Consider the following 24,773-nt stretch of genomic DNA (forward strand, 5'->3'; position numbering starts at 1 on the left):
TCTAATGGGCCCTCAACAATGCAGTAAACAATGCCTGTGACTCTTCAAAGCTCCACTGTGCATAGATGTGAATGCACGTGTACTGTGGTCCCTGTGTTGGGAAAAATTGGGTCAGGGACGTTTTTTCTGAAATTAAGTGTGTTAGGTAATAATTGGACTGAGCCAACACAACATATTGTTGCACCAAACACCAAACATTAATGTGCACAAAGCGAATAGCCCTCCAATAGGATAACTCTGCAAAAGCCCCAAGTTGTGACTTTGGGCTTCGAAAGAGAAGAGCACTCCCTCCCTTTTAAGTCTAGTCATATAGTAATTCATAAGTAATGCATGTATTTAAAAAAAAAAAAAAAAAACAGAACAAAATAAAATAAAAAAAAAGTGAGGCATCATGCATTATTCGTCAATCAGACTCTATTGCATTGCCTAATAAAACCATTCTAAGATAAAGGAAGAAGTGGTTAGATAGCTTACAAAAGGAGAGCTTATACAAGGTTGACTTCAGCAATGACAATGTCATAGTCCAGTGAGCAGGCAGGTACAAAGGAGACTGTAAAACTACAATATTAGAAAGTGGTTTTGTGTAATGTGGTCTAAGAGTAAGAGGTGTGCAAATCACAAGAGCAGCTAAACAGATTTGCCAGTAAAATTTAGTGTATTTAGTCTATTGGCTGCACTTCCATTTAAAGAACAATAAACTGTCTCCAACTTCCAAATATTACTCAAGTAAGGATGCACCCATTAGAAGAAAGGAATAAAGAGCACATTTATTTCTTTATTGATGCATTTTGAAAGCCCTATAATGGGATGATAAGCACAAAAATCACAGGGATCTTGCATAATTTTCTGCTTGCCAAGTTGCCAGCACCTTTATAAACAATTGCCAAATCAAAACCGGTTTTATATGCTCTACAAATATGTTGCATTGTTAAAGTATAACTAAAGGCATTACTTTTTTTTTTAGTTTTGGATAGAGTGGAGAGGAGTTAGAACACCTGTCAGTTTTTGCTGCTGTCTGTGCCCCCATCAAAGAGATTCACCCTCTCTTTTTGCCCTGTTTACCATTATCATTGGAAGTAAAAGAAAATACCAAATTTTGGTTTTTCCCCAGAAAGTAATAGAATGGAAATTTTCCAATGGGGACACTAGTCCTGGTGACCTTGAGGTTCTAAGGGATTCCCTCAATTTGCAGGGATTTCCTCTCACTTCCTGTTTGGCTATGGAACAGGAAGTGAAGGGAAATCTCCGAAATGGGGCACAATTGGCAAAAAAAAAATAAAAAAAAATCTGCCAGGGGTTAGAACCCTACCTTACTCTATCCAAAATGAAAAAGTTTGCCTATAGTTCTACTTTAAATAATTCTACTTCTATGTTGTTTAAGACCAAACTCCAGGCAAGAATGAAATTGAAATAGTGAACTGTACATCAGCTACCTTCCTCCTCACTCCTAATTCAAAACACCTCTTCCTAAGCCATCTTGCAGTGTGATGAATCAAAGTTACAGTTTCCATTATGAGCCAAGATGATTTCCTGATCGGGGACCAGGTGTTTTTCACTGTTGGTTTTTTTGTTGGGCACTGGTTCCCCCACTGCACCCGTAAGTTCTCCTTCCTATGGAGCTTATAAGAGAAGACCCAGCCTCTGGAAGTATCACCTCTGCCAACTGGAGATGTCCACATCAAGCAGACATTGATGTTGATACCCAAAGAATGACCCCAGTAAGTAAACAGAAGAAAAGAAAAGGATTGGCCTGGCAGCTTCAGGAAAGTGAAATGGGCATTTTTTTTTATACCAGCAGTTAAAGGGGGTGGGAATGGGGGGTTGCAAATAACCTGGAGCTGAGCCTTAAAGGAGAAGTGGGGCCAAAGCTCTCCTGTGACCCACATTCAGCCGACAGCGGGTAAAGTCCGCTGTCACCTGATGTCACTCAGACGCTCCAGACTCTGGACCGATCCTGACTTTGGTGTTGGGATCTGCCCAGATGCCTGACTGGCAGCTAGATCAGTCTGTCAGCATGTCCCCTCCACAGCCCGGGGCTCCAGTGAGCGCTGGAGGGGCAGAGTACAGACTGTCAATTACTGGCTCTCTCTTCACTGAAAACAGTGAACTCAGCAATCAGCAGTCTTTTCATCACTCATTTCTTGGTCTTAGAGGTGCTGGAGAAAAGATGCAGCAATGGATGCTACATCCACCTAGATGAGTACGTGTGTTTATTTTATTTATTGTTTTTTATCCCATTTTAAAATGATTGTAAAGTCTCATTTTTTTTTTTTCCTATTAAAAGAACAAACATGTTACACTTACTTTCCCTGTGTAATGGTTTTGCACAGAACAGCCCAGATCCATCTTTTCTCTGGTCCCTGGCTGTAGCTCCTGACCCCTCCCTTCGATTGAGTGCCCCCAAAGCAAGCAGCTTGGTATGGGGGCACCAGAGCTGAACTGCAGCTCCAGGTATCCATTCAGACACCGAGCTGCTGTTTTGCTAACTGAGTTTGACTGACAGCAGTGGGAGCAAATGGCGCTGCTGCTGTTTCTCAGCCAATCATAATAGAGAGTCCCGGACAGCTGAGGCATTCGTGGACATCCCTGGATAGTGAGGGGGCCCAGGTTAGTATTAGGCGGGCTGCTGCACACAGAAGGATTTTTATCTTAATGCATGGAATGCATAAAGATAAAAAAAACCTTCTGACATTACAACCCCTTTAAGGTAAGGCAAATATAGGAACTTTGGTAAAGAATTTACCCACATGGCTTACACTACGTTGTACAACACCACAAGCAAGTTTGGTGCTGTATAAATAAAAATACCGGACTAAGACGAATGGCCACATGAGAAACACCCCCAAAGACATTACTTGGAAGCAGATTTGGCTAGCATGTAACACATATGATATACAGTAGGATATAATGATGTGTGGGAAGAAATATGAGGATGATAAAAACACTAGTGTGGAACCTGGAGGAATTGAGCTGGTCTCTGATGTATGCTTGAGAAAGCAAGTGTTCTAGCTGGTAATCCCATCATGTCATGATATCAGAAGTGGTAAATCTGCAACACTTGGTATGTACAGACACCTTGTCACTAACAATCCATCAAGACGAGAGATCCACGAGGTTAAGTGCTAGGACTAAGATGATGGAAAACAGATACAACGGCCACTGTAAGATAAATACAACTCCCTGTACCATGCAGATAGAAAGGGAAAGAAGCAGGTTCCTGGTAAACACTACTATTATTATTATTATTATTATTATTATTATTATTATGCAGTAGGTCTTGCTAGATGTGCCAACATTTTATGTAGATTTTTAGATGATACAGAAAATGTCTCTGGCTATGAAAGCAAACATTCCTAAATACAAAAATAATATACCGGTAGCAATATAACAGGAAGGACTAAAATAACACAGTGCCAATTGTATGGACACAATACATATTTGAGTGCCTGTGCAGCTATGGCTCAGTATGGAGAAGGGCATACTGAAGTGGGCCCTATTTATGAACAATGTTCATATTTCTTACGCGCCTTCTTTAATGTAAAATGTTAGAAAGTATGACTTTATAGCATATTGCAATAATTAAATATCCTCTCAAAACTCATTATGAATAAACTTAAACAATGACCTCACTACTAAATTTAAAAACTGCACACTAAAAATAATATTCCCTCCATTTTTAATACTCAGTGCACTATCAGCCTAGCAGTCTTTCACGTGTACTACTCTATGGGGGGAGACTGCCGTCACCTGTCATAGGATTTTTTGCTGAACTCCTTCCAGATCTTGTCCCATTGTAAGCCAGTGAGGCTGAAATGGATTCAAGCTAAGTGCCGGGTATGGGCCAGTAAACACTGCTATCTGTATATTCACAAACTCAACTTAAAATGTATGTTCACTCACCAATTTTTTTTCTTAATTTTGGATACAGTGGGAAAGGGTTAAAACCCCTGCTGGGCTGTTACTGCTATCTGGGCAGAGATTTCACTTCACTTCCTGACTTGCTGATGTTTCACCATACTAGAAGTGAGGGGGACTTTTTCAACAGCAAAAGGGACCAATTTCTTTTTGTTTTTTTGTTTGTTTGTTTGTTTAAAGTAGGGGAAAGCTGGAATCCATGTTCATATGTTTTATTTATTTATTTTCGTCGGTATCCTTGATTTTCCATCAAATCCTGTCTATGAAACCATTGTCAGTAGGCGAGTAAGAAGGGGGAATCCCACTAACAGAGCCCCAGAAAGCAGCAACAGCCACACAGTGTTCTAATCCTAACCAACTCTGTCCAAAATGTACATAAATGTTTTCGACTTGTGGAGGTCGTTGAACAAATTTAGCTTGTTTTTGACATTTGAGATGCTTTTGAAATCATGTAAAATTTATTGCAGATGCAGTTGACCTGCTTATGGATTCCCAGAAACTTGCATGGGGAGACAATCAGTTAAACGGAAAGTCCAGTCAAAAATTAAATTTTTCCTATTAACAGTATGTTAAATATCTTTATCTTTGATATTATTCATTTTCTGGCTAACTGCTTGTGTAGCTTAGGAGGTCTTATCTAAACTAGAAAATCAGCTTCTAGCTTTTCTTCACTGATCCACTCAATTAATAAGGCTTACCTATAGGTACTGTAAATATCTCCTAAGCGTGCACCGTTACGGAGATATTTACCTTACATGCAGCCAATGACGTCATCCTCACATGCTCTCTGAAGGTACGGCCACCCGTGCCATTCCTTTAGATACATGTGTTGTAAATGAGGGCACGCACATGCGCGGGGGGGACGTCATCCCGGCTCCAGTCTGTCACACAGCCGGAGACTGCAGACCCAGAAGGAAGACCGGGTGAAGATGGACGCTGCCTCTGGCATCACTGGAGGGCTTTGTTTTCACCTAAGTTTCACATAACATGCTAGTATGCAATTCATGCTAGCACATTATGCCTTTACCTTGCAGGTCCAAAAAAAAAAAAAAAAAACAACCACTTTTAGTTTAAAATAGAAATGAAATCCAAAACATTTTTGTCTAGAAAAAAAAAAACATTATAAATGCCTTTTTTTCCCTTTTTTTCTAAGTAATCACATTAATCATATTCTCTGTTCTCAGTTGCATAAGAGCTGGGGGGAAGGAGAAACAGCAGCACACTGAGCTTGCCAATGAATGGCTGTGCAGCAGGGGTGTGTCAGGACAAGTCTGAGTTCCCAGAATAGCTAGGGAACTGACCACAGTGTGCTCTCCTGCTTAGTGTGGTCAGTTTTTATTAGGAAAGCAAGGGATCAAGTAGGAACACCAGGGAAAGAAGAAATACAAAGAGGACAGGATACTTTTTCATACAAGTGCATGGTACAGCAGGCACATATCAGGAATATGAAATGTTGGGGTAACAAATGCTTTGACTTTACATAAGGGATTATTAACTAAAAGCCTAATCTAAATCTGCTAGTTCTTCTGAAACATCCTTCTCAAGACAGCGCTGTAGTCCAAGGGTGTCTCGGTTGCTCCTCCTCTCTGTAGAGGAGACACCCTAAGACAGGAAATATGTTACCAGCCAGATCACCAGGTAAATATAAGGTAAAATGTGTAAAAACCAAAACCTTAAGCACTGCTAAGGATTGATAAGCAGCAGTATATTTTTTTTGTTTTTGGGTTTAGATACACTTTAGGACATTAGAAAATACTGGGATTTTGTTAGAAAGGCAGCCAACGACACAACGTAAATTCCAAGTTGAAAATTAGAAGTGTTCAGCTAGTCGGCTATGGCATCTGAACATCTGATTAGGGTTCACAAAGTCTAATTAACAGACTAATTCCATGGTACCTACAAGCACTTTTAATAACTTTAAATCCCTTTTGGATGCTTCAGGAGAGAACTCTAAACCTAGGCACACACTGTAACCGAGTCCTCAACATCTCTGACTTTAGAAAGATGCTCTGTCCTCGGTGTTCGGTCAAAGAACATGTGCAGCCAGTAAGGACACTCTCATTAAAGACTGGGTTGGGTTGCTGCAGGTTGCTTCAAAATCAAAATCAAGGATTCACTTAGGCTACGTTCACATGTAGGCGTTTTGGGGGCGTTTTTCTGCTCTAGGATCAGCTCTCAAAATGCCCAACAAGACAAATCCTATTCATTTCAATGGCCCCTGTTCACATCTGAGCGTTTTGACGCAGTGAGCAAAATGCCCAACGCTCAAAAAAGTACATGAGCTTCTTTTTGGGCAAATTACAGGCGTTTTCCATTGGTCTCTAGTCAATCTAAAAAACGCCTGCACAAAAAACGCCTGTAAAACGCCCATAAAAACGCCTAAAAAAACGCCCATAAAAACGCCTGTAATAGCAACGCCAAGATGTGAACATAGCCTTACAGTGAGAGGCTGGGACTGGTGCTGGGTTCAATATCTTTTCTTTTTTAACCTGCCCAATGGACAAGAAGTGAAATCTAAAATGTTCATACATGATTGGAATGTTCTTTTAATATGAGGCGGATGGATTCACTTACAGAGTCTCAGCTCCCAGCAGCATCTCCACCTTCTCTGCTACATGATTGCTGTGAATGGTGAGTGTAAACAGATGGCTGGCGGAGCACTGTCTTGAGTACAGGATGGGAGTGTTGTTCTTCAGTGGAGACGCCGGCTCTTCACTGTCACACTGCTCAACATGAAGCTGATCCAGCATGGCATAGTCTGTGACATTATAGCTTTCCTCACTGCAAGAACAGAAAAAAACGTATTTAAAAAAAAAACGCCATTATTTTCCATACACAATTTAAACACGATAAAGCAGTGATCACATATACAATTATACATGCTCTCTGTAATGTCTCTTGGTTTTTCCAGGTTATTACAATTCAACTCATCACTTCAGAAACTACAATAATCTTTGAAAACTTTACGTCTATTTTTCCAAAAAACAACTGGAGTATTGAGGAGAGTGTGGTCTTATGTACCACTGAGGGAACTTAGTACATCAGTTCATCAAAAGTCTGCATTTGCCTTTGTCTGCCTACGCCCATTATGTTTACCACCATTTTTATCTCTTTGCCACAATCTATAGCGGACGATATCCATGTATAAAGGTGAAATCTGGTTTTACAGTTTACAGGTCACATTAGCAAGTGATCATATGTCTAAAGGCACTCCTTAACTTCACACATCTTAACATTTTCAAAAGAACACATTATTGCAGGGATTCCCAAACTATGGCCCTCCAGTTGTTCAGGAACTACAATTTCCATCATGCTTAGTCATGTATGTGAATATCACAGTTCCGCAATGCCTCATGGGATTTGTAGTTCTGCAACAGCGGCAGGGCCATAGTTTGGTAACCCCTGCATTATTGGTTGGGTTGGATTTTCCTGGCTGGTCGTTATTTTCTCCCCCAAGTAAGTGAGATCCATGGTTATCTAACTTGGTTCACCCATCCCCTGCTTCAAAGTCCTAAATAAACATTTCATTTGGCTAAACCCAGATCTTTAGTTGGTAGGATTGTGTCTGTATGTGCCTGAAATGTCTATAGGTAGCATTTAATAATAAAAGGGAAAGCATTCCGGGCTTCTCCAAAGCCTCTCCCATTCTCTGGAACTCCTTAACTCAACCTGTCCATCTTCTAACTCAAACCACCTTCATAGAGGGCTATCCAGCCTATAACTAAAAAACTGTACTTTTATTTTCCTCCATCAGCGCATCCTTAACAGTCATTACTTTGTTTAAGCTTGACCCTTCCTTTTATATTGTAAACTCAGTAGGGCCCTCTGATCCAGCATATATTAAAGGATAAGTTCACCTTTTTAAAAAAATAAATAAATTAAAAAAAATGAATGCACATCTTTTTGCAGTTAAATAATTGTGCATTTATCATTTTTTTATTATTGGGAGCCTGTAAAGCATTGCACCCATGATCAGCAGATCATGGGTGCAATGCAGGGCTCTTGCAGACTGTCAGTGCAAGCAGTCTGCTGGTACCCTGTACGGGCAGGCAGTTACACACTGAAAGAAGAAAGCATCAATGAACTACCTGGAGCACGTTGAGAGCTACAAGCCGACAGCCACAATGGCTGACGGTGGCTGTAGTTTCTCATTTACAGAACTCTGTGAATGAATGATGCAGATAACCTCCAGCCCCCCACCCCCAGCCACATCTTTTTTAATTTGTGACAGTAGGTGTGGGGAGAAAATCCCCAGCCTGCTGTCACAGCAGAAACTCGGGGGGTTCTGGGGAAGCTGCAGCAGTATCCTGTTACTCCCTGAGATTGGGTATAACATGTTATAAAAAGATGAACCTATCCCTTTAAAGCAGTGGTATACTCCGCTTTTTAACTTTTACTTACAGGTAAGCCTGTAATAAGACTTACCTGTAGGTAAACTTAATATCTCCTAAACCTGCACGGTTTAGGAGATATTTGCCCTGCATGCAGCTGCTGACACCAGCGGCGCATGCGTTCTGAAGGTCCGGTTCCTTGCCGGAAAGTGAACTCCCGCACGCAGGCGCGGGAGTGACGTCATCGCCGCTCCGGACACTCACAGCGCCGGAGCCGCAGAACACGGAAAAGACGCAGAGGGAAGAGGTCAGCTGCCTCATTGGTGTCCGGGCGACCGTGTTGGGGCTTTGTTCTAAGGTAAGTATTTCATAATGAGCTAGTATGCAATGCATACTAGCTCATTATGCCTTTGTCCTGCAGGTTTTTTTTGTTTTTTTTTTCGAGCATACAACCGCTTAAACTTGCAATGTAACTATACTGTTTGCCATCATGTTGTAAAATGCTGTACAAACTGCTCGCACTATACAAAGCTTGTATAATAATAATAATAATCCCTAGAGTACAAAATAAGGACGTCAAAATAAATCTTTATTACAGATAAGAGGAAAATGCTGGGTTTGAAAATACAGCTTACCACAGTTCCTGGAAGAAAAAAAAGATTGGTGAACGAGGAGGTAATGATTATTTTAGCTATTCCGGGAGTGTTTTTACATGAGCTCACTACCTGTTTACAGCGTAAAGCAGAGAGAGGAAACTCTCTGGAAGGAAATCAAAACACTAACATTTGAAATTCACTGTAACATCTGTGATTCCTGATCATGTGCCAATACTAAGGTTGAGTCTCCTTTATATAAACATTCTGCACAGTATGGAGGAGTAAGATGATCCTGCTTAGGAGCCCATGTCAGTCAAAAAATCAGCCCAAAATGGAAATAAAATTAATCCCAACTCAAAGAAAATAATGATTTCAAGTTTAATCTTCCCTGAAGAAAAGTAAACATCTATGGTTTCCTAATATCTTTAATCTATATCTGCATGCTAAACTCTTGGAAAGAAACCTTTTTGTGGACTAATTCAATATTTTGCATATAAAAATCACAGGAGCTTCAGACATCACTGACTCATCATGCTTTACCTTCCAGTAGTCTGACAAGCACAAACCAGCTGTTTTTAATCCTCTCAAAGTTCAACTACTGAGACTTTAAAGAGCTCTGTAAACAGTTTCTTAAGCTGAACTCCAGGTAAGCAGCTACATGCACAGTAGAAATACATATATGGGAAAAGCTTTAAGGCCAAAGAATTTGTTATTCTACATAGCCACCCTCATGTTTTACTCTTTCTTCAGAGAATAGCCAGATCCTTGAACTTCAATGCAGCAAAATTTGATCTACAGTCAATTACACCACTAAAGCTGGCCACAGATGGATGGAAGTTCAGCTGATTCAGCAGGGACCAGACAAATTTCAATATATGTGTGACACTCCTGCTCGATAGAAGTCAATCTCATGATCAACTTATGTTGAATGGGTTTGCTGGAAAATATTTCTCGATCAGCGACTGCTGCAATGGGCTGAAGCTGTTGTTCAGTGTCAGAATGCAACGGATGGAGGAATCTGCTCAAAAATGGTCCATCTATGGCCAGCTTAACACTGCATCACACGAATGTGTCATCAAGACTCAATGCTGCTGTACAGGGAAGTACAGGAGGCTGATACTAGGACAAATCCACAAACTTATATTGGGTTATATTTAACATGTGATGATTGTTATAGAATCATTACATAACCGCTGGCCGACCACCCTATAGCACATTTACTGCTACAAGGGGGGCGCTGTGCGCAGGAGCACATATATATATATATGTGTGTGTGTGTTCCTGCATTTCTGGGTATCGGGTGTGCATGCCCTCCGCTACAGGCTCACTCCTGCTTGTGCACATCGGGAGCCGATCAGCGGGTCCGGCGGACTCAATGGTGATCATTCGTTACACAGGCAGAACAGCAGTCTGCCTATGTAAACAAGGCAGATTGCTGTTCTGTCAGTATGGAAGGCATTGATCCTGTGTTCCTCCAGGAATATGAATCAATGCCTTCTATTAGCACCTCCTACACAGTAGTAAAACACTGGTCAGGCACACAGTTAACCCTCTGATCGCCCCTGATGTTAACCCCTTCCCAGCCAATGACATTTGTACAGTAACAGTGCATATTTTTAGCACTGATCACTGTATTGGTGTCACTGGTTCCCAAAAAAGTGTCAATTAGGTGTCCAATTTGTCCACCGCAATATGGCAGTGCGGCTATAAGTCACTGATCACTGCCATTACTAGTAAAAAATCTCCATAAATATATGCCACAGTTGGTAGATGCTATAATTTTTGGGCAAACAAATCAATGTACGCTTATGGGGATTTTCTTTTACCAAAAATATGCAGCAGAATACATTTTGGCCTAAATTAAAGAAGAAATTCCATTTTTGTTTTACATTTTTTTATTGGATGTTTTTTATAGCAGAAAGAACAAAAATGTTTTTTTTTCCCACAATTGTCAGTCTTTTATTGTTTAAAGCGCCAAAAATAAAAAAATAAATAAATAAAAAATGGCAGAGGTGATCTATTTGTGGGAAAAAAGGACATACATTTTTTTTGGGTACAGTGTCACACCACCATGCAATTGTCAGTTAAAGTAACCGTGCCATATCACAAAAAATGGCCTTGTCATGAAGGGGGGTATATCTTCCGGAGCTGAAGTGGATAACTACATGAAATGGTGTTGCTTTACAGTTGCTAAGAGTTCAGCTAAAATCCAGGTAGAAAAAAGTCCATTATAAGGCAAATAAAAATGTATTAAAAAAAGAATTACCTATGTAGCACCTTTTTCTTGAATGGGGGCTACTAGAAAATTTAGCTTGCTAGGTTGTAGTTAACCTGGCTGATTTGTAGTCTTTGCGATCATTTGGGTTTTCCCCTAAGCTCAGTATAGCAGTAGTTCCTTCCTTTTGCTAGTAGGTGTCATTGATACCTTCGGCATTTGTATGATGACCTGCAGTGAATATGCGAGTGAGTTATGAATATGCATATTTCTCTCAGGTAAATCAGTACTAAACATGCTGGGAGAGAGTATAAATATTTGGCGAGGTCAGGTGAACAGGGTCTTCCCATCCAGACCCAGGTCTGGTGTGGATGTGTAGGTCTGAAGCCTAAGGTCTAGCCATGTGCTCAAGGCTCTTCCAGAGAGCCTGTATGTTGCCTGAAGGCATGAGTAAAGGTTTGGAGTTCTGAGATGAACTACCAGAAGTTACTCTTCCATGAGCCAGGGACTGTGGAGAGCCTGGGAAAGTGTCAAGACGGACTCATCCACAGAATCCCTGCATGATGCTGTGAGTTTCTGTTTTTTTTAAAGAGGACAGCTGTTGCTAAACGCAGGGTGCAGGCCTAAGGTTTTGGTTCTGTATTGTTATCTACCTGGCTGTTTTTTTTTTTTTTTTTTAATTCTGCCGGTCTGTTTGCCTACTGTCCTAGGTTGTCCAGTGCCCCAACACTCTCTCCCTCATTTTGTTGTTGTAAGCAGTATACTCATTTTATTTCAGCCTAAAAGTGACTGGCTCCCATTTTTCTAAAACTCTCCACACCCACCATGCCTAGGAACCATCAACCTGAGGTGAAATGTCAGTCCTCTCTAATGCTGGGGTTCAGGGGGGAGCTACACCTATATTTTGAAATACGACTGGGATAAAATTACCTGAATTTGTCTTTTAAAGGTGTAGTTTTGTTGATCAACAAAGCCACTGATCACTATGTCAGTGCTGACAGAATTGATATGACTTTGTTAGAGAACAAAGCCTTGTGATCTTTTTGTTCAAGTACATTTTGCTTAAACAGTCTACATGGCGAAATTTGAGAATAGGTTTGATGAAAATTGGGCAACAACAAAATATGTAATTACTTGCCAAATTCAGTGTATATCTGCTCCTCTGTAATATAAGTAATTATAAAGTTGTCCAAGTATTTGATAAAAAATTAGCTCATAGATGAGCTGTGAAATAGCATAGATGCACACATTTTATGCGAAGCAAGAATTGCTGAGACAGCATGGTGTGGAATTTGTTGGGAGTGCTGAAACGGTGTGGTGTGGTGTGGTGTGGAGTTTGTTAGGAGCTGCCGACCAGACCCCCACTAAGACCCCCCCCCCCCCATTGAGACAGTGAGAGGCGGGGGCGGGCGACACAGAGGACCAAGAGCGGCGGCAGGCAACCCGAAGACTAAATGCGGCAGCAGGCGCGGACCACTGAGAGCGCAGAACAGGAGTGACAACCAGACCGGGAGAATGGAATTGATAGCAGGATTGGGAGACCGTTAGGTAACAGCTGACTGTTGATAGGAGAGGCGACGGGTAGGTGAAAACTACTGACCAGAGGGGGAGTGTGACAGGAAAGTGGCGGGAGCAGTGAGAGGCAGGCTGACCGAAAGAGGCTGCTGACAAGGGTCAGTTTACGGGAGGCAGCTGAGCATTATCAGAGAGACATATATAGAAAAGACTGACTGTGTGTAGTGGGGAAACTGGCTGGGGGGGTAGTGTAAGCAACTGAGTACTACTGAGTACTATGATTTTCTGAGTATTGTTGAGTACCTGAGTACTGTTGAGTACCTGAGTACTGTTGAGTAACTGATTATTGTTGAGTACCTGTGTACTGTTGAGTACCTGTGTATTGTTGAGTAGTTTTGAGTACCTGTGTATTGTTGAGTGCCTGATTATTGTTAAGTAACTGAGTATTGTTAAGTAGTATTGAGTACTCGTGTATTGTTGAGTACCTGTGTATGGTTGGGTAACTGATTATTGTTGAGTATCTGTGTATTGTTTAGTATTGAGTTCCTGTGTATTGTTGAGTAGTATTGAGTAACTGAGTAGGGTTGGGTACCTGAGTATTGCTGAGTATTGGGTATTGTCGAGTAACTGATTATCTCCACCAGCACAGAGGCGGGTAGCGATACAAGGGTGCAGGCACCAGAGCAGAGTAGTTGGGTGACTGTTAGGAAGGGTAGAGGGGAAAGAGTCAGGAAGGCCAGTCCTGGACTGGAACATCCCAATAAATACGCCCTGTTGCGTGATGTTGGAGAAACCAGTCATGGACCAGCATTGCTGGAGCAGAGTGACAACCCTAGCTGCCATCGGAAGAACTCCACCAGTGAGAGCGTGAGCGAGGCTAAGGGTAAGGAAAGACAGGTGGTAGGGGACTCAATTATTAGAAGGACAGAGAGGGCATTCTTTCATAAAGACCGTAAGCACCCAACAGTATGCGGTTCAGGTTCAGCACATCACGTATCTGGTGGACAGATTATTGGGTGGGCCTGGGGGGACCCAGCTGTCATGGTACACGTGGGTTCCAATGACAAAGTTAGAGGAAGGTGGAGAGTACTAAAAAACAATTTCAGGCACTTAGGAGCTAAATTGAGGAGTATTCTTGTAAATACTACCTTTTCCCTAGAGGGGGGAGGGGGGGGTAGTGTCGACACCTAAGCAGCTAGCTATATTCTGGCTTCGAACTGGTGTAGAAAGGAGAGGTTTGGGTTCCTGGAGAGCTGGGCCGACTTTTCAGTCGGGTACTGCTTTTTTAGAAGGGACAGACTGCACCTAAATGGGGAGGGTGCAGCCATACTGGGAGACAATATGGCCAAAAACGAACTTCTGAACTAGGTGATGGAGGAGAGGGTCCAGTTGTAGAGCTAGCCAGCGGGGAACAAGGTTCAGCTGTCAATATTGGAGGCATTAGTGGTAGAGTAGCCAGAGATCCAAAACCCAAGGTAGGCAAGTTGACAAATCCAAAATACAGCCTCATAATATCTAACAAGGGTATAGTATGTGATTGGACAAAATTAAGAGGTTTGTATACTAATGCTAGAAGTCTGGCTAACAAGATGGGAGATCTGGAGCTGCTAATGTAGGAAGAGGATTTTGATTTTGTGGGAATTTGTGGGAAACTTGGTTTGACAGCTATCATAATTGGCTTGCAACCATTCAGGGGTATTCCCTTTATTACAGAGATAGGAAGGGTAAAAAAGGGGGAGGGGTATTCCTGTATATCAAGAATGATGTGCAAGTTAATATGAGGGACGATATCACTAATGGAGCTAGGGAGGAGGTGGAATCCCTATAGGTAGTGCTTCAAAGGGAAGATACTAAGGGGAAAGTAATATTGGGCGTATGCTATAGGCCCCCCAACAAGAGGGAGGAGGAGGCGGACCTGCTATGGCAGCAAGGATGAGAAATGTCATAATGGGGATTTTAATTATCCAGATAAAGACTGGGCAGAAGGAACCGCACATTTGTCTAAGGCTCGCCATTTCCTAAATGTTTTGCAGGAAAACTTAATGGGTCAGATGGTGAACGCAGCAACGAGAAACAATGCGTTATTAGACCTACTGTTTACGAATAATACAGACCTGAATGCGGATGTAAAAATAAGGGACAACTTAGGAAACAGTGACCATAGGTCAGTTAGTTTCAGTATAAATCACAGAAATGGGAACCATAAGGGTACTACACAGACACTAAACTTCAAAAGAGCCAATTTCCCTAAACTGCGCTCTATGCTAGACGATATTAAATGGGATAAAATTCTGGGAACAAACAACACTGGGGAAAAATGGGAGTGCTTTAAGAACATACTTAATAAAAGGTATTGGTCATTGCATTCCAAAACGGAATACTTTTAAAAGAGCTAAAATAAACCCTGGGTGGATAAATTCCAAAATAAAAATGCATAAAAAAAAACAAAAGAAAAGGCCTTCAAGAAATATAAAGCAGAGGGATCATTGGCAGCATTACAGCACTACAAAGAATGCAATAAGAAATGTAAGAGTGCAATCAAGGCAGCTAAGATAGATCACGAAAGCCACATAGCGGAAGAGACTAAGAAAACCCCCAAGAAATTCTTTAGGTATATAAATAGTAAGAAAGTGAGGCCAGAACATATTGGACCCATCAAGAATGATGAAGGAAATCTGACTATAAAAGACAAAAAGAAGGCAGAGGTTCTAAATAAATTATTCCCCTCAGTCTTCGCAAAATAATTGGGGGGATACAGTAACCTAGACTGTAATGTTAAAGTTAATAACACATCACAGGAAGCGCCCTCGAAAAACTTACATAAATAAATCACCAGAACCAGATGGCTTACACCTGAGGGTCCTGAAGGAACTCAGCCAGGTGATAGCCAGACCATTGTTCGTAATTTTTAAGGACAGTCTACTGACAGGAATGGTACCAGCTGATTGGAGAAATGCCAAGTGATACCAATATTTAAAAAAAGGCCGAGATATATCCCTGGAAACTACAGGCTGGTTAACCTAACATCAATAGTCTGCAAGCTATTGGAGGGGATGATAAGGGACTATGTACAAGATTTTAGTAATAAAAAGGGTATCATTAGTAGTAATCAGCATGTATTCATGAAAAATCGTTCTTGCCAGACCAATCTATTAACCATCTATGAAGAAGTGAGCTGTCTCCAGATAAAGGAAGGCCTGTAAATGTAGTGCATCTGGGCTTTGCAAAGGCATTTGTTACAGTTCCCCACAAACGCTTACTGTACAAACTAAGGTACATAGGTATGGACCATAGAGTGAGTACCTGGATTAAAAACTGGCTCATGGGGCGAGTCCAGAGGATAGTGATAACTGGGGAGTACTCAGATTGGTCAGGTGTGGAAAGTGGGGTCCCCCAAGGATCTGTCCTGGGACCAATCCTGTTTAATTTATTCATAAACGATCTGGAGGATGGGGTGACCAACACGATCTCCGTATTTGCAGACAATACTTATCCACTATTTCTCAAGGATTATTACATAAATTGTAAACCTATAGTAGAATTTTCTTCTTGCTCAGATAAATTATCTAAACCGTGTATAAAGAAAGTTGATACATGTTTATTTTTGCCATAAAGGACTGAATCAGGTAAAGTACAATCTATCTTAAACCATAAAGGTGGCACAGTTTAGCTTGTTGGTTTTCCTTGATTTGATTGCTTAGGGAAAATTTAATGTTATTGTTCAGAAGGATTTTTAGCTACGCTGATGCCAGCCGAAGGCCAACTAAATTCCAGTAGGTTAAACACCCTAAAATCTATAACATGTCCAAAGCAGCGATCCAGCTCTTAAGGTCCCTCCAGGGCACTTTCCCATTAGATTCACAAAGAATGGCACAGAGGATCAACTTGGAGAAATTTCTTCTTTTTAATTTATATTAAATTGTGTACATCATCCTTAGCAAAGCACAAATAAGCTAAAACTTTTTTTGTCACAATGAATGTTGTATGAAATGATTAGAACCCATCTCAGATTATTTTATTCTCTCTGTGCCCTATTGGGGAATTTTCCTTATACCTACTGCTTAGTTGTCGCCACTGGAAGATTATGGGACAAACAAAACATTTTGAATTCTCTGTACCACAATAAAAAGAGAGGATCAATCTCACAGAAGGGGACACAGAAAGCAATTAGAATCAAACAGAGGTTTAAGGCGGTCCCCTCTCTATACAAATTAAACAAAACTTTGGACTTCAGGTACACTAAAGGTTTGGATTTTGTGCTTTTTTGCTTCTTCTCATTCTGTTTCCTGTACTAACAATCACAAACCTCAAAGGTAGGTTTGAATCTGCTTGGTAAGTGTGGTAAATGTAGGAAAGTGATTCTTTTTAGGCTTTCTGTATGTAAGAGATAGCAAAGATCTCTTTAAAAGTTAAAACTGAATTGTAGATTTCAAAAGACTTTCATTTAGCAAATGGCAGTTTCTATCTCCATCAGAGCTCACTTGATGCCATGCACTGGCAGACTACATGCTGTGCTTGTATGTTTTAAAATGCCTTGTCTTTTTGTTTAAAATCAAAATACTTTGCACTTAACCATCATTTAAGTTACTCCAGGTTTTAAAAGAAAATTCGGTAATAGGAGAGTCTGGGAACACCAGAATGTTTTCCCCAAGCAGCAACATCAGAGGTCAACAACAGGTGTCTACAATATGGATTCCACAGAAATCTATCAAACAAAATGTAATACTTTAATCAGCCGGATGACAACCCCTATGTATGCATTATTGTATCCCCAGCCAGGGAAAGGTAAGATTGGCAGAAAGCTCAGAAACAGCTAATGTTTAAAACATCTACAGCCCTGACATGAGAAATATTCATTATGAAGCCTCCCCTGAGCAATGTCTCTAATTACAGTCATTATGGCTGCTCACAGACAGAGCATGCTTTAAATACTTTTTTGGCCCTGATCATGAAGCTATAGCAAGACTTCCGTCAATTGTGTGTCAAGTGCGGTGCATTCCTGTGTACAAACTGTTACTCAATGTAAGAGTGACTACACAACTAACTAAGCAAGACTAAAGCCTTGTATAAACTTTACAACAATCACGTTAATCATTTCCTGGTTTGACCAAACATGTATATATGCCTCGTTATTTAATAATTCCTATAAAGAATCATAAAGGCACGTGCACTATGCACTACAGTTTGTCACTCTGAATTGTTTTCCAGCTCAGATAACTTCAGTACAGAAGACAGTGGATGCACTACATTTTAACCACTTTACCACCGGAGGATTTTGCTGTCTTACGTCTGGGCCACTTTTTGCGATTCGGCACTGTGTGAATTTAACGGACAGTTGCGCGGTCGTGCGACGCCGTACCCAAATTAAATTGACGCTCTTTTTTATCCCACAAATAGAGCTTTCTTTTGGTGGTATTTGATCACCTGTGCGATTTTTACTTTTTGCGCTATAAACAAAAAAAAGAGCGTACATTTTTTTATATGAAATTCCCCCCAAAAAAATTTAAAAATCAAATTTTTTTTAAATTTTTGGCCAATTTGTTTTCTGCTACCTATGTTTGGTAAAAAAAATCGCAATAAGCGTATTTTGATTGGTTTGCGCAAAAGTTATTGCGTTTACTAACTAAGAGAAAGATTTATGTAATTTTTGGTGTTTTTTTTTTTTAACGAGTAATGGCGGCGATCTGCGATTTTTTTTGCGGGACTGCGAGATTGCGGCGGACAGATCGGACCCCTGACTGACATTTTTGACACTTTTGGGGGCACCAGTGACATTACTACAGTAATCAGTGCTATAAATATGCACTGTTACTGTAAAAATTACACTGGCAGGGAAGGGGTTAATTTTTATTGGTAATCAAGGGGTTAATGTATGCCTGGTGCTTACTGACGTGTGTGGGGGGAGGGGACTATGTGACACAAGGACAGATCGAGGGTTCAGCTATGCTGAACCCTGCAATCTGACCCTGCCTGTCACTTAGGAGATCCGCCTGCAATCTGACCCTGCCTGTCACTTAGGAGATCCGCCCGCTTGTGTTTACACAAGCAGGCGGATCTCCACACTCGATTCCCGACGATCGGGGAAGAGCAGCGGTGATCGCCGCCGCTCCTCCCCTGGCCCGACTCCCGCTGTGACTGAATACACCCATACCGTTCTGACTGGTGCCCTCCTTTAAGCTGTAGATGCACCTGGCACTTGCAGTTTCAGCTCACAGGAGGACTATTCTGTCTATCTCTGCACTACACGGGTCCTCTCAAAGGGAGGTGGGGGGGGGGGGGCTTCGTGTCGACACCTAAGCAGCTAGCTATATTCTGGCTTCTGGTCTTCTGTTCAAGTCTGTTGGCGATTTAGGTTTTGCCAAAACAGGTGAGCAGAGCAGCTGGAATGCAAGGAATGGGAAAGTGCAAAGGTAAGCATTGGTAAAAGAGGGGTACAAGGGATGCAGAGGTAAGCATTGGCAAAAAAAAAAAAAAAGTGTGGTGGTGCAGAAGTGGAAACTGGTGAAAAAAGAGTAAGGGGGCTGCAGAGCTGAGCATTGGTTAAAAAATGAATGGGGGGGGGGGGGGGTGTGGAGGTGAACACTGGTGAAAGAGGGGTATAGAAGTGAGCACTGATGAAAAACAGATAGGGTGGGGGGCAGAGGTAAGCATTGGTAAAAGAGGTACAGGGGATGCAGATGAAAGCATTAGTGAAAAAAGGGTGTGGGGGATGCAGAGGTGAGCACTGGTGAAAAAAAAAAAAGAGTAGGGGGGCTGGGGGGCTGCAGAGCTGAGCTTTGGATAGGAGGGGTGTACAGAGGTAAACAATGTTGAAAGAGGGATAGGAGTGGCGCAGCGGTGAGCACTGGTGAAAATGAATGGGGGGGTGCCAAGGTTAGCATTAATGAAAAAAGATGTTGATGGTGTAAAGGTGAGTGCTGGTAAAAGAGGGGTAAGTGGGGTGTTTTACTAGTTAGAAACATTCTTAGCCCAAGGCTGCCAAAGATCATTCAGGCCTTCATTTCTTACACATATCCCTCTCGCCTCTTCAGTGGTTCACTCTTTACACTCACACATTCTTTTATGCCAACATTGAGGCAAAGTACTAATGGGAATGCTCCATCATCATCAAATGCCTATAAAGTGCCCCTACTAGCTGTTATCTTTGTAAAATCTGTTCCTTGCTGTGCTTGCAGAATCAGATCAAATAAAAATGCCCAGGGGAGTGCTTAGCACTCACATGCTGCTTCCCAGGCATGTAAGAAGAGGGACCTGCATGCTCCTGGGGATAGACAGTACCACATAAGAAAAGGTAACTGTCTGCAGGAGCTGATCGCCTCTCCATTGTTTTCCTGACTGGCCAGTAGATGCCCATCGCATACAACAACCTTCATTTAGACTGATTAGACCAATCTAGATAAAAAAAGAAACTTCTACAAGAAGTTATCCCCTACCTGGTGAATTTGTCTGCAAGGTATCAAGGTATATAAAACGCACAACAAAGAATTTCCAAAGCACAGTTGCCAAGCTTTCAAAACAGAAGACTCCCTTTTTTCACTCGTTGCCAGAAGTTGTTCTTTAAATCACTCCACAGAACATTATGTCTGAAACTGACACACAAACAGCTATAGGGCACATCCTGGCTATAAGATTCCTGAGTATCTCAAATTGGCGTTAACATAAAAAAATTAAGGGATGCAATACCCAAGACAACAAATAGGATTCCAGCTGTTATTTTTCCAAAGTAGGACTTGAAATTAAAGGCACTTATTTGGTTGTTATGGGCAAAATGTTCACTTCCTGATTGTTAACTTATAAACATTCTTAACAATAAAACTTGGTAATTCACCACCATAAACACTGCAATAAAGAGCACAAATAGAAGGGAACATGTCATAACAGTTATTAACATACCAAGTAATATCTATGGCGATGGTACCGAATATGAACATTTATCCTTCCCAGTGTTATTGTATCTATCTCTGAGGAAAGATACATTCCGGGATAACAGTAGCCAACAGGTGGAAGAGCAACAAAGTCAAATAATTGAAGCAAAGAGAATGAATTGTAGGGAGGGAAACATGGACACAAGAATGAATACAATCAAAATAAATGGGTTTCTTGCAATTATCCTAAAATGGAAAGCTCTTCTTTAAACAACCTTTTCAAGCAATGAAAGAAAAAGAAGCTAAACTCCAGAATAAGCAAACAATGTCTGAACAGAATAGGCGTGTACAGTGAGGGGAAAAAAGTATTTGATCCCATGCTGATTTTGTACATTTGCCCACTGACATGAAAAGAAATGATCAGTCTACAATTTTAATAGTAGGTTTATTTTAACAGTGAGAGACAGAATAACAACAAAAATATCCAAAAAATTGCATTTCAAAAAAGTTAGAAACTGATTTGCATTTTAAATGAGTGAAATAAGTAATTGATCCCCTATGAAACAGCAAGATGTCTGGCTCCCAGGTGTCTTCTATACAGGCAACGAGCTGAGATTAGGAATTAGGAGCAGTCTTAGGCCCCTTTCACATGGGCTTTCCGATCAGGTCCGCCTGTCAGTTTCTTCCAGGGCAGTAATCCATAAAGAAATCTGCCCTCTGTGCAGGAGCTTCCAGTAATAAAGTCAGGTCGCTGCTGCTCTCTCTCCTTTGTGCAGGGTGACTGGTCTTGTCTCCACCAACTCCTGTAGTCTTCTGCAGGCAGCTTGTAGTGGGTGGACCTGCTGGGTCCGTACCACTACTCTGTACAGCACAGTAATAATGCTACTTTTACTCTAAGGTAACATTTGGGTTTGTAAATGCATTTGGTGTAAACAAAATACATTTATATCCTTTGGGTTTATTGGGGAGCATCAGTTCAGCTTTAACTAATAATGCTACTTCCAGAGCCATTTTTTAATATGATTGGTGACCAAAGGGAAGTAGCACAACTGACCAAGATCTGACAGATCTCATATCAGATTCCCTGCATAGCAAAGAGGCTACAGAGGGTGTGTCTTAGAATACAGAACATTCATAACAAATAAGTAAGTAAAAGGGGTTCCCAGATCACAAGAATAATAGGAAAATGGAGCTTGCTTGGTGAACTTAAGCAGTACAGCAATGCATGGAAAAAAACTCCTATTCAATTTTGACTGAGGTGTATCATCAAATTTACAATATATCTTCATAACTGATTTAATTTGGCTCTATATACATACAGTTGGCTTTTGAAGGAGTAAGCCTCAAGTACACCGGGCTAATTGCTCTTTAACTGAGAACTTACAAAATTCCTTTTTGTGTGATCCTCTCTTGTAGCTGACTGGTGTAATGTAAATTAATTCCAGCATCCAGCTGCACACAGGTAGCATTCTAGTGCATTGTCTCACTGCTGGAACGATTCCAGTTCTGGAGTCCAGCTGCATTTTGTCAAATATATCTGTTTTCCACGGGGCATGAAGCCAAAAGTCTCAGCATTTTACTGGAATCCCAAGAGAAGGAATAGAAAGCTGCACCATGAAAAAAAACTGTGCCAAAATATTGTCAGCCTTGGACTCCCCACATATTTGAAGCTTTTGAATGCAAATGTGCTAAGCATATGCTAATCCATTGTTACTCTGGGACTACCAAACAAAACATGTGATACCCACCATTACAGCCATGAACAGCCTACATAATCACTGACAAAGGTACATTAGCAATTTCGACATGTAAAACAGGAAAAACAGCCTACAATGATAGAAAAACAGAAAAACACTTTGTTTGACAACTAAAGGTTATTAATATTTTACATAGACATTCCTTGTACTTAACAATAACATTGCCAGAAAAGTCTTTAGGCATGCCAGATGTATTTAATCCCATTTTAGGTGGTCTTGGCCTTGACATGTTCCCCTGTATTTGTTCATATGCAATAGTTACCAAAGACCTTCCAAAGACCTATGCCAACTCATTATATGGGAGATGGGGAGGAGGGTTCCATGATCCACTGGTGGGAAGAGTGTTTGGTGGCCATGGCATTCAAACTTTTCTACAGAAAAGAAACTCATTATTAAAACAGATTTCCATGGAGGAGTTTAAAGCTGCCCATAAGCCAGTATATTTTAATTTGAAAATTCATTCAATTTTCTAATGGTTAGTGGGGTCAAACTGACGTTCATTTTTGACTGCTGACAAATTAGCTTGGTAAGCTTTACTACTAGTTTAGAGCCTACATGCTTTTTTAAACTACCGAGAAAATTCAGAAAAACAAAAAACACACTAATGAACAGATTTATCGAAAAAAAAAAAAAAAAGGAGTCCCAATCAACTTTAGGTAATTCACAAATTTAGCCCTGTTTCCTGTTGACTAAGCAAGGCCTGAGTTGTATTTGCAATATGTTAACAGCGCACAGGCACCACAGTGATTAAAGTGATTGTAAACCCTTAGGCCCCTTTCACACAGGCTTTCCGATTAGGTACGCCTGTTAGTTTTTCAGGCAGACCTGATTGGATGCTCCATGCACCCCTATGGAGCAGCGGATGTCAGCAGTGACAGGTCTGCTGACACTCACTGCTATCCGGTCCAGTCTGTGAAATCCAGATGGATGGTATCCCTATTTTCCAACCATCTGGAGGAACGGATGGGATGGGATCGGATGAAAACAGACAAGCGGTCCGTTTTCATCCAATCTCCCATAGAGGAGAGCGGGGCTCTGACAGGTCAGTCTCAGCACAGTGAACGGAGATGGACCTGTCATCCACCTGCTGAGCGGGGTGCGGCAGATTGATCCCCCTCTGAGCAAAACTGAGTTTGCAGGGCAGAAAGCCCGTGTGAAAGGACCCTTTTTTTTTTTTTTTAAATAACAAACATGGTGTACTTACCTGCTCTGTGCAATGGTTTTGCACACAGTAGCCCCAATCCTCCTCTTCTGGGGTCCCCTACTGGCGCTCTTGGCTCCTTCCCCTTGCGGAGTGCCCATCATAGCAAACTGCTCTACTTATGGATTACACCACCTCCACCAGCCTGAACTGTTGATACAAGGCAGGATGGATCCATGCTTTTATGTTTTTTATGCAAATTCTGACCCTACCATCTGAATGTTGCAGCTGAAATCGAGACTCATCAGACCGGGCAACATTATTTCAATCTTACATTGTCAAATTTTGGTGAGCCTGTATGAATTGTAGCCTCAGTTTCCGGTTCTTTTTTTTTTTTTAAATTATATTTTTATTGCATAAAAGCATAATAAACATAACATAAAAAGAACATAATCAGCAAAAGTAACATCCAATACAAGGAATGGTGTCTTCAAAACAGTAAGAAAATAGAAGACAACACAATGACAAAGCAGGTAAAGATACAGTACAAAACTGCAAAGCATGAGAAAAATATCAGTAAAAACATAGTAAAATGTCCACATACACAAGAAACATTCTAGAAAAGAGCTAGGGGATCAAGGGGGATTCAAGGTATATGAATCCCAAGCTTCCCAAACAGCATTGAACTTGGGCAGCTCATCATGCACCCTAGCCGTCAAAGACTCCAAGTTCCGGATGTCAGAAATTAGTTTCCAAAAAAGAGCCTTGTCTGGGGGGGCCTCCTGCAGCCAGCATAGGGGAATGGCCCTCCTAGCAGCCAAAAGGAGAAAGGAAATCAACTTGGATGCCGGCTTGGAGAGCCTGGGAAATGGCAGGCCGAGTAGACAATGCAAGGGGTCTAGTGGCAAATCCACTCCCACCATGGCTTTGAGAGTATCCAGAACCATCGATCAAAAGGGACAAATAAGGGAACACGACCAAAAAATATGATAAAGAGAACCTGTATCCCCCTTGCACCGCCAGCACAGAGCGGAACACGAGGGATTCATCTTATGAAGGTGTTCCGGGGTCCTATACCAAAAAAGAAGCACCTTGAGGGCAGTCTCTCTCTGCGCCACACAGCGGGAAGATTTAAAGGAAGACGTCCATATCCTACTCCACATGGGCAGCGTAATCGGCCGACCCAGTATCTCAGACCACCGACGCATGTAAAAATGTGAGTCCTCAGCGACCGGAACAGCGTTGTGTAAAATGGTATATATGGAAGACACCAAATATCCCTGATGGGGACCACGGCCACACAACAATTCAAAGGCCGTGGGCCTCTCCAGGGTAAATGTTGGCGCCAGTTTCCGAAAAAAGTCGCGGACTTGGAGAAAAAATAAAAGGACTGCTTCGGCAAGGAAAACTTCTCCCGAAGTTTCTCAGTTTCCTGTTC

At 41.4% G+C, this 24,773-nt stretch overlaps 1 protein-coding gene across 1 annotated transcript in view; it reads right to left on the bottom strand.

Annotated features, from left to right (window-relative positions):
• The window catches only part of ARHGEF26 (Rho guanine nucleotide exchange factor 26), a 231,045-nt gene that overhangs the window by 21,932 nt on the left and 184,340 nt on the right, over positions 1-24,773 (bottom strand). Inside the window, exon 12 of the mRNA XM_082251520.1 lies at positions 6,490-6,696. Within this exon, the coding sequence (XP_082107646.1) occupies positions 6,490-6,696 (207 nt within the window). The remainder of the gene's footprint in view (positions 1-6,489; positions 6,697-24,773) is intronic.

The sequence above is a fragment of the Pelophylax lessonae genome (assembly GCF_965119305.1).
Source record: "Pelophylax lessonae genome assembly, chromosome: 3".
Taxonomy (NCBI): Eukaryota; Metazoa; Chordata; class Amphibia; order Anura; family Ranidae; genus Pelophylax; species Pelophylax lessonae.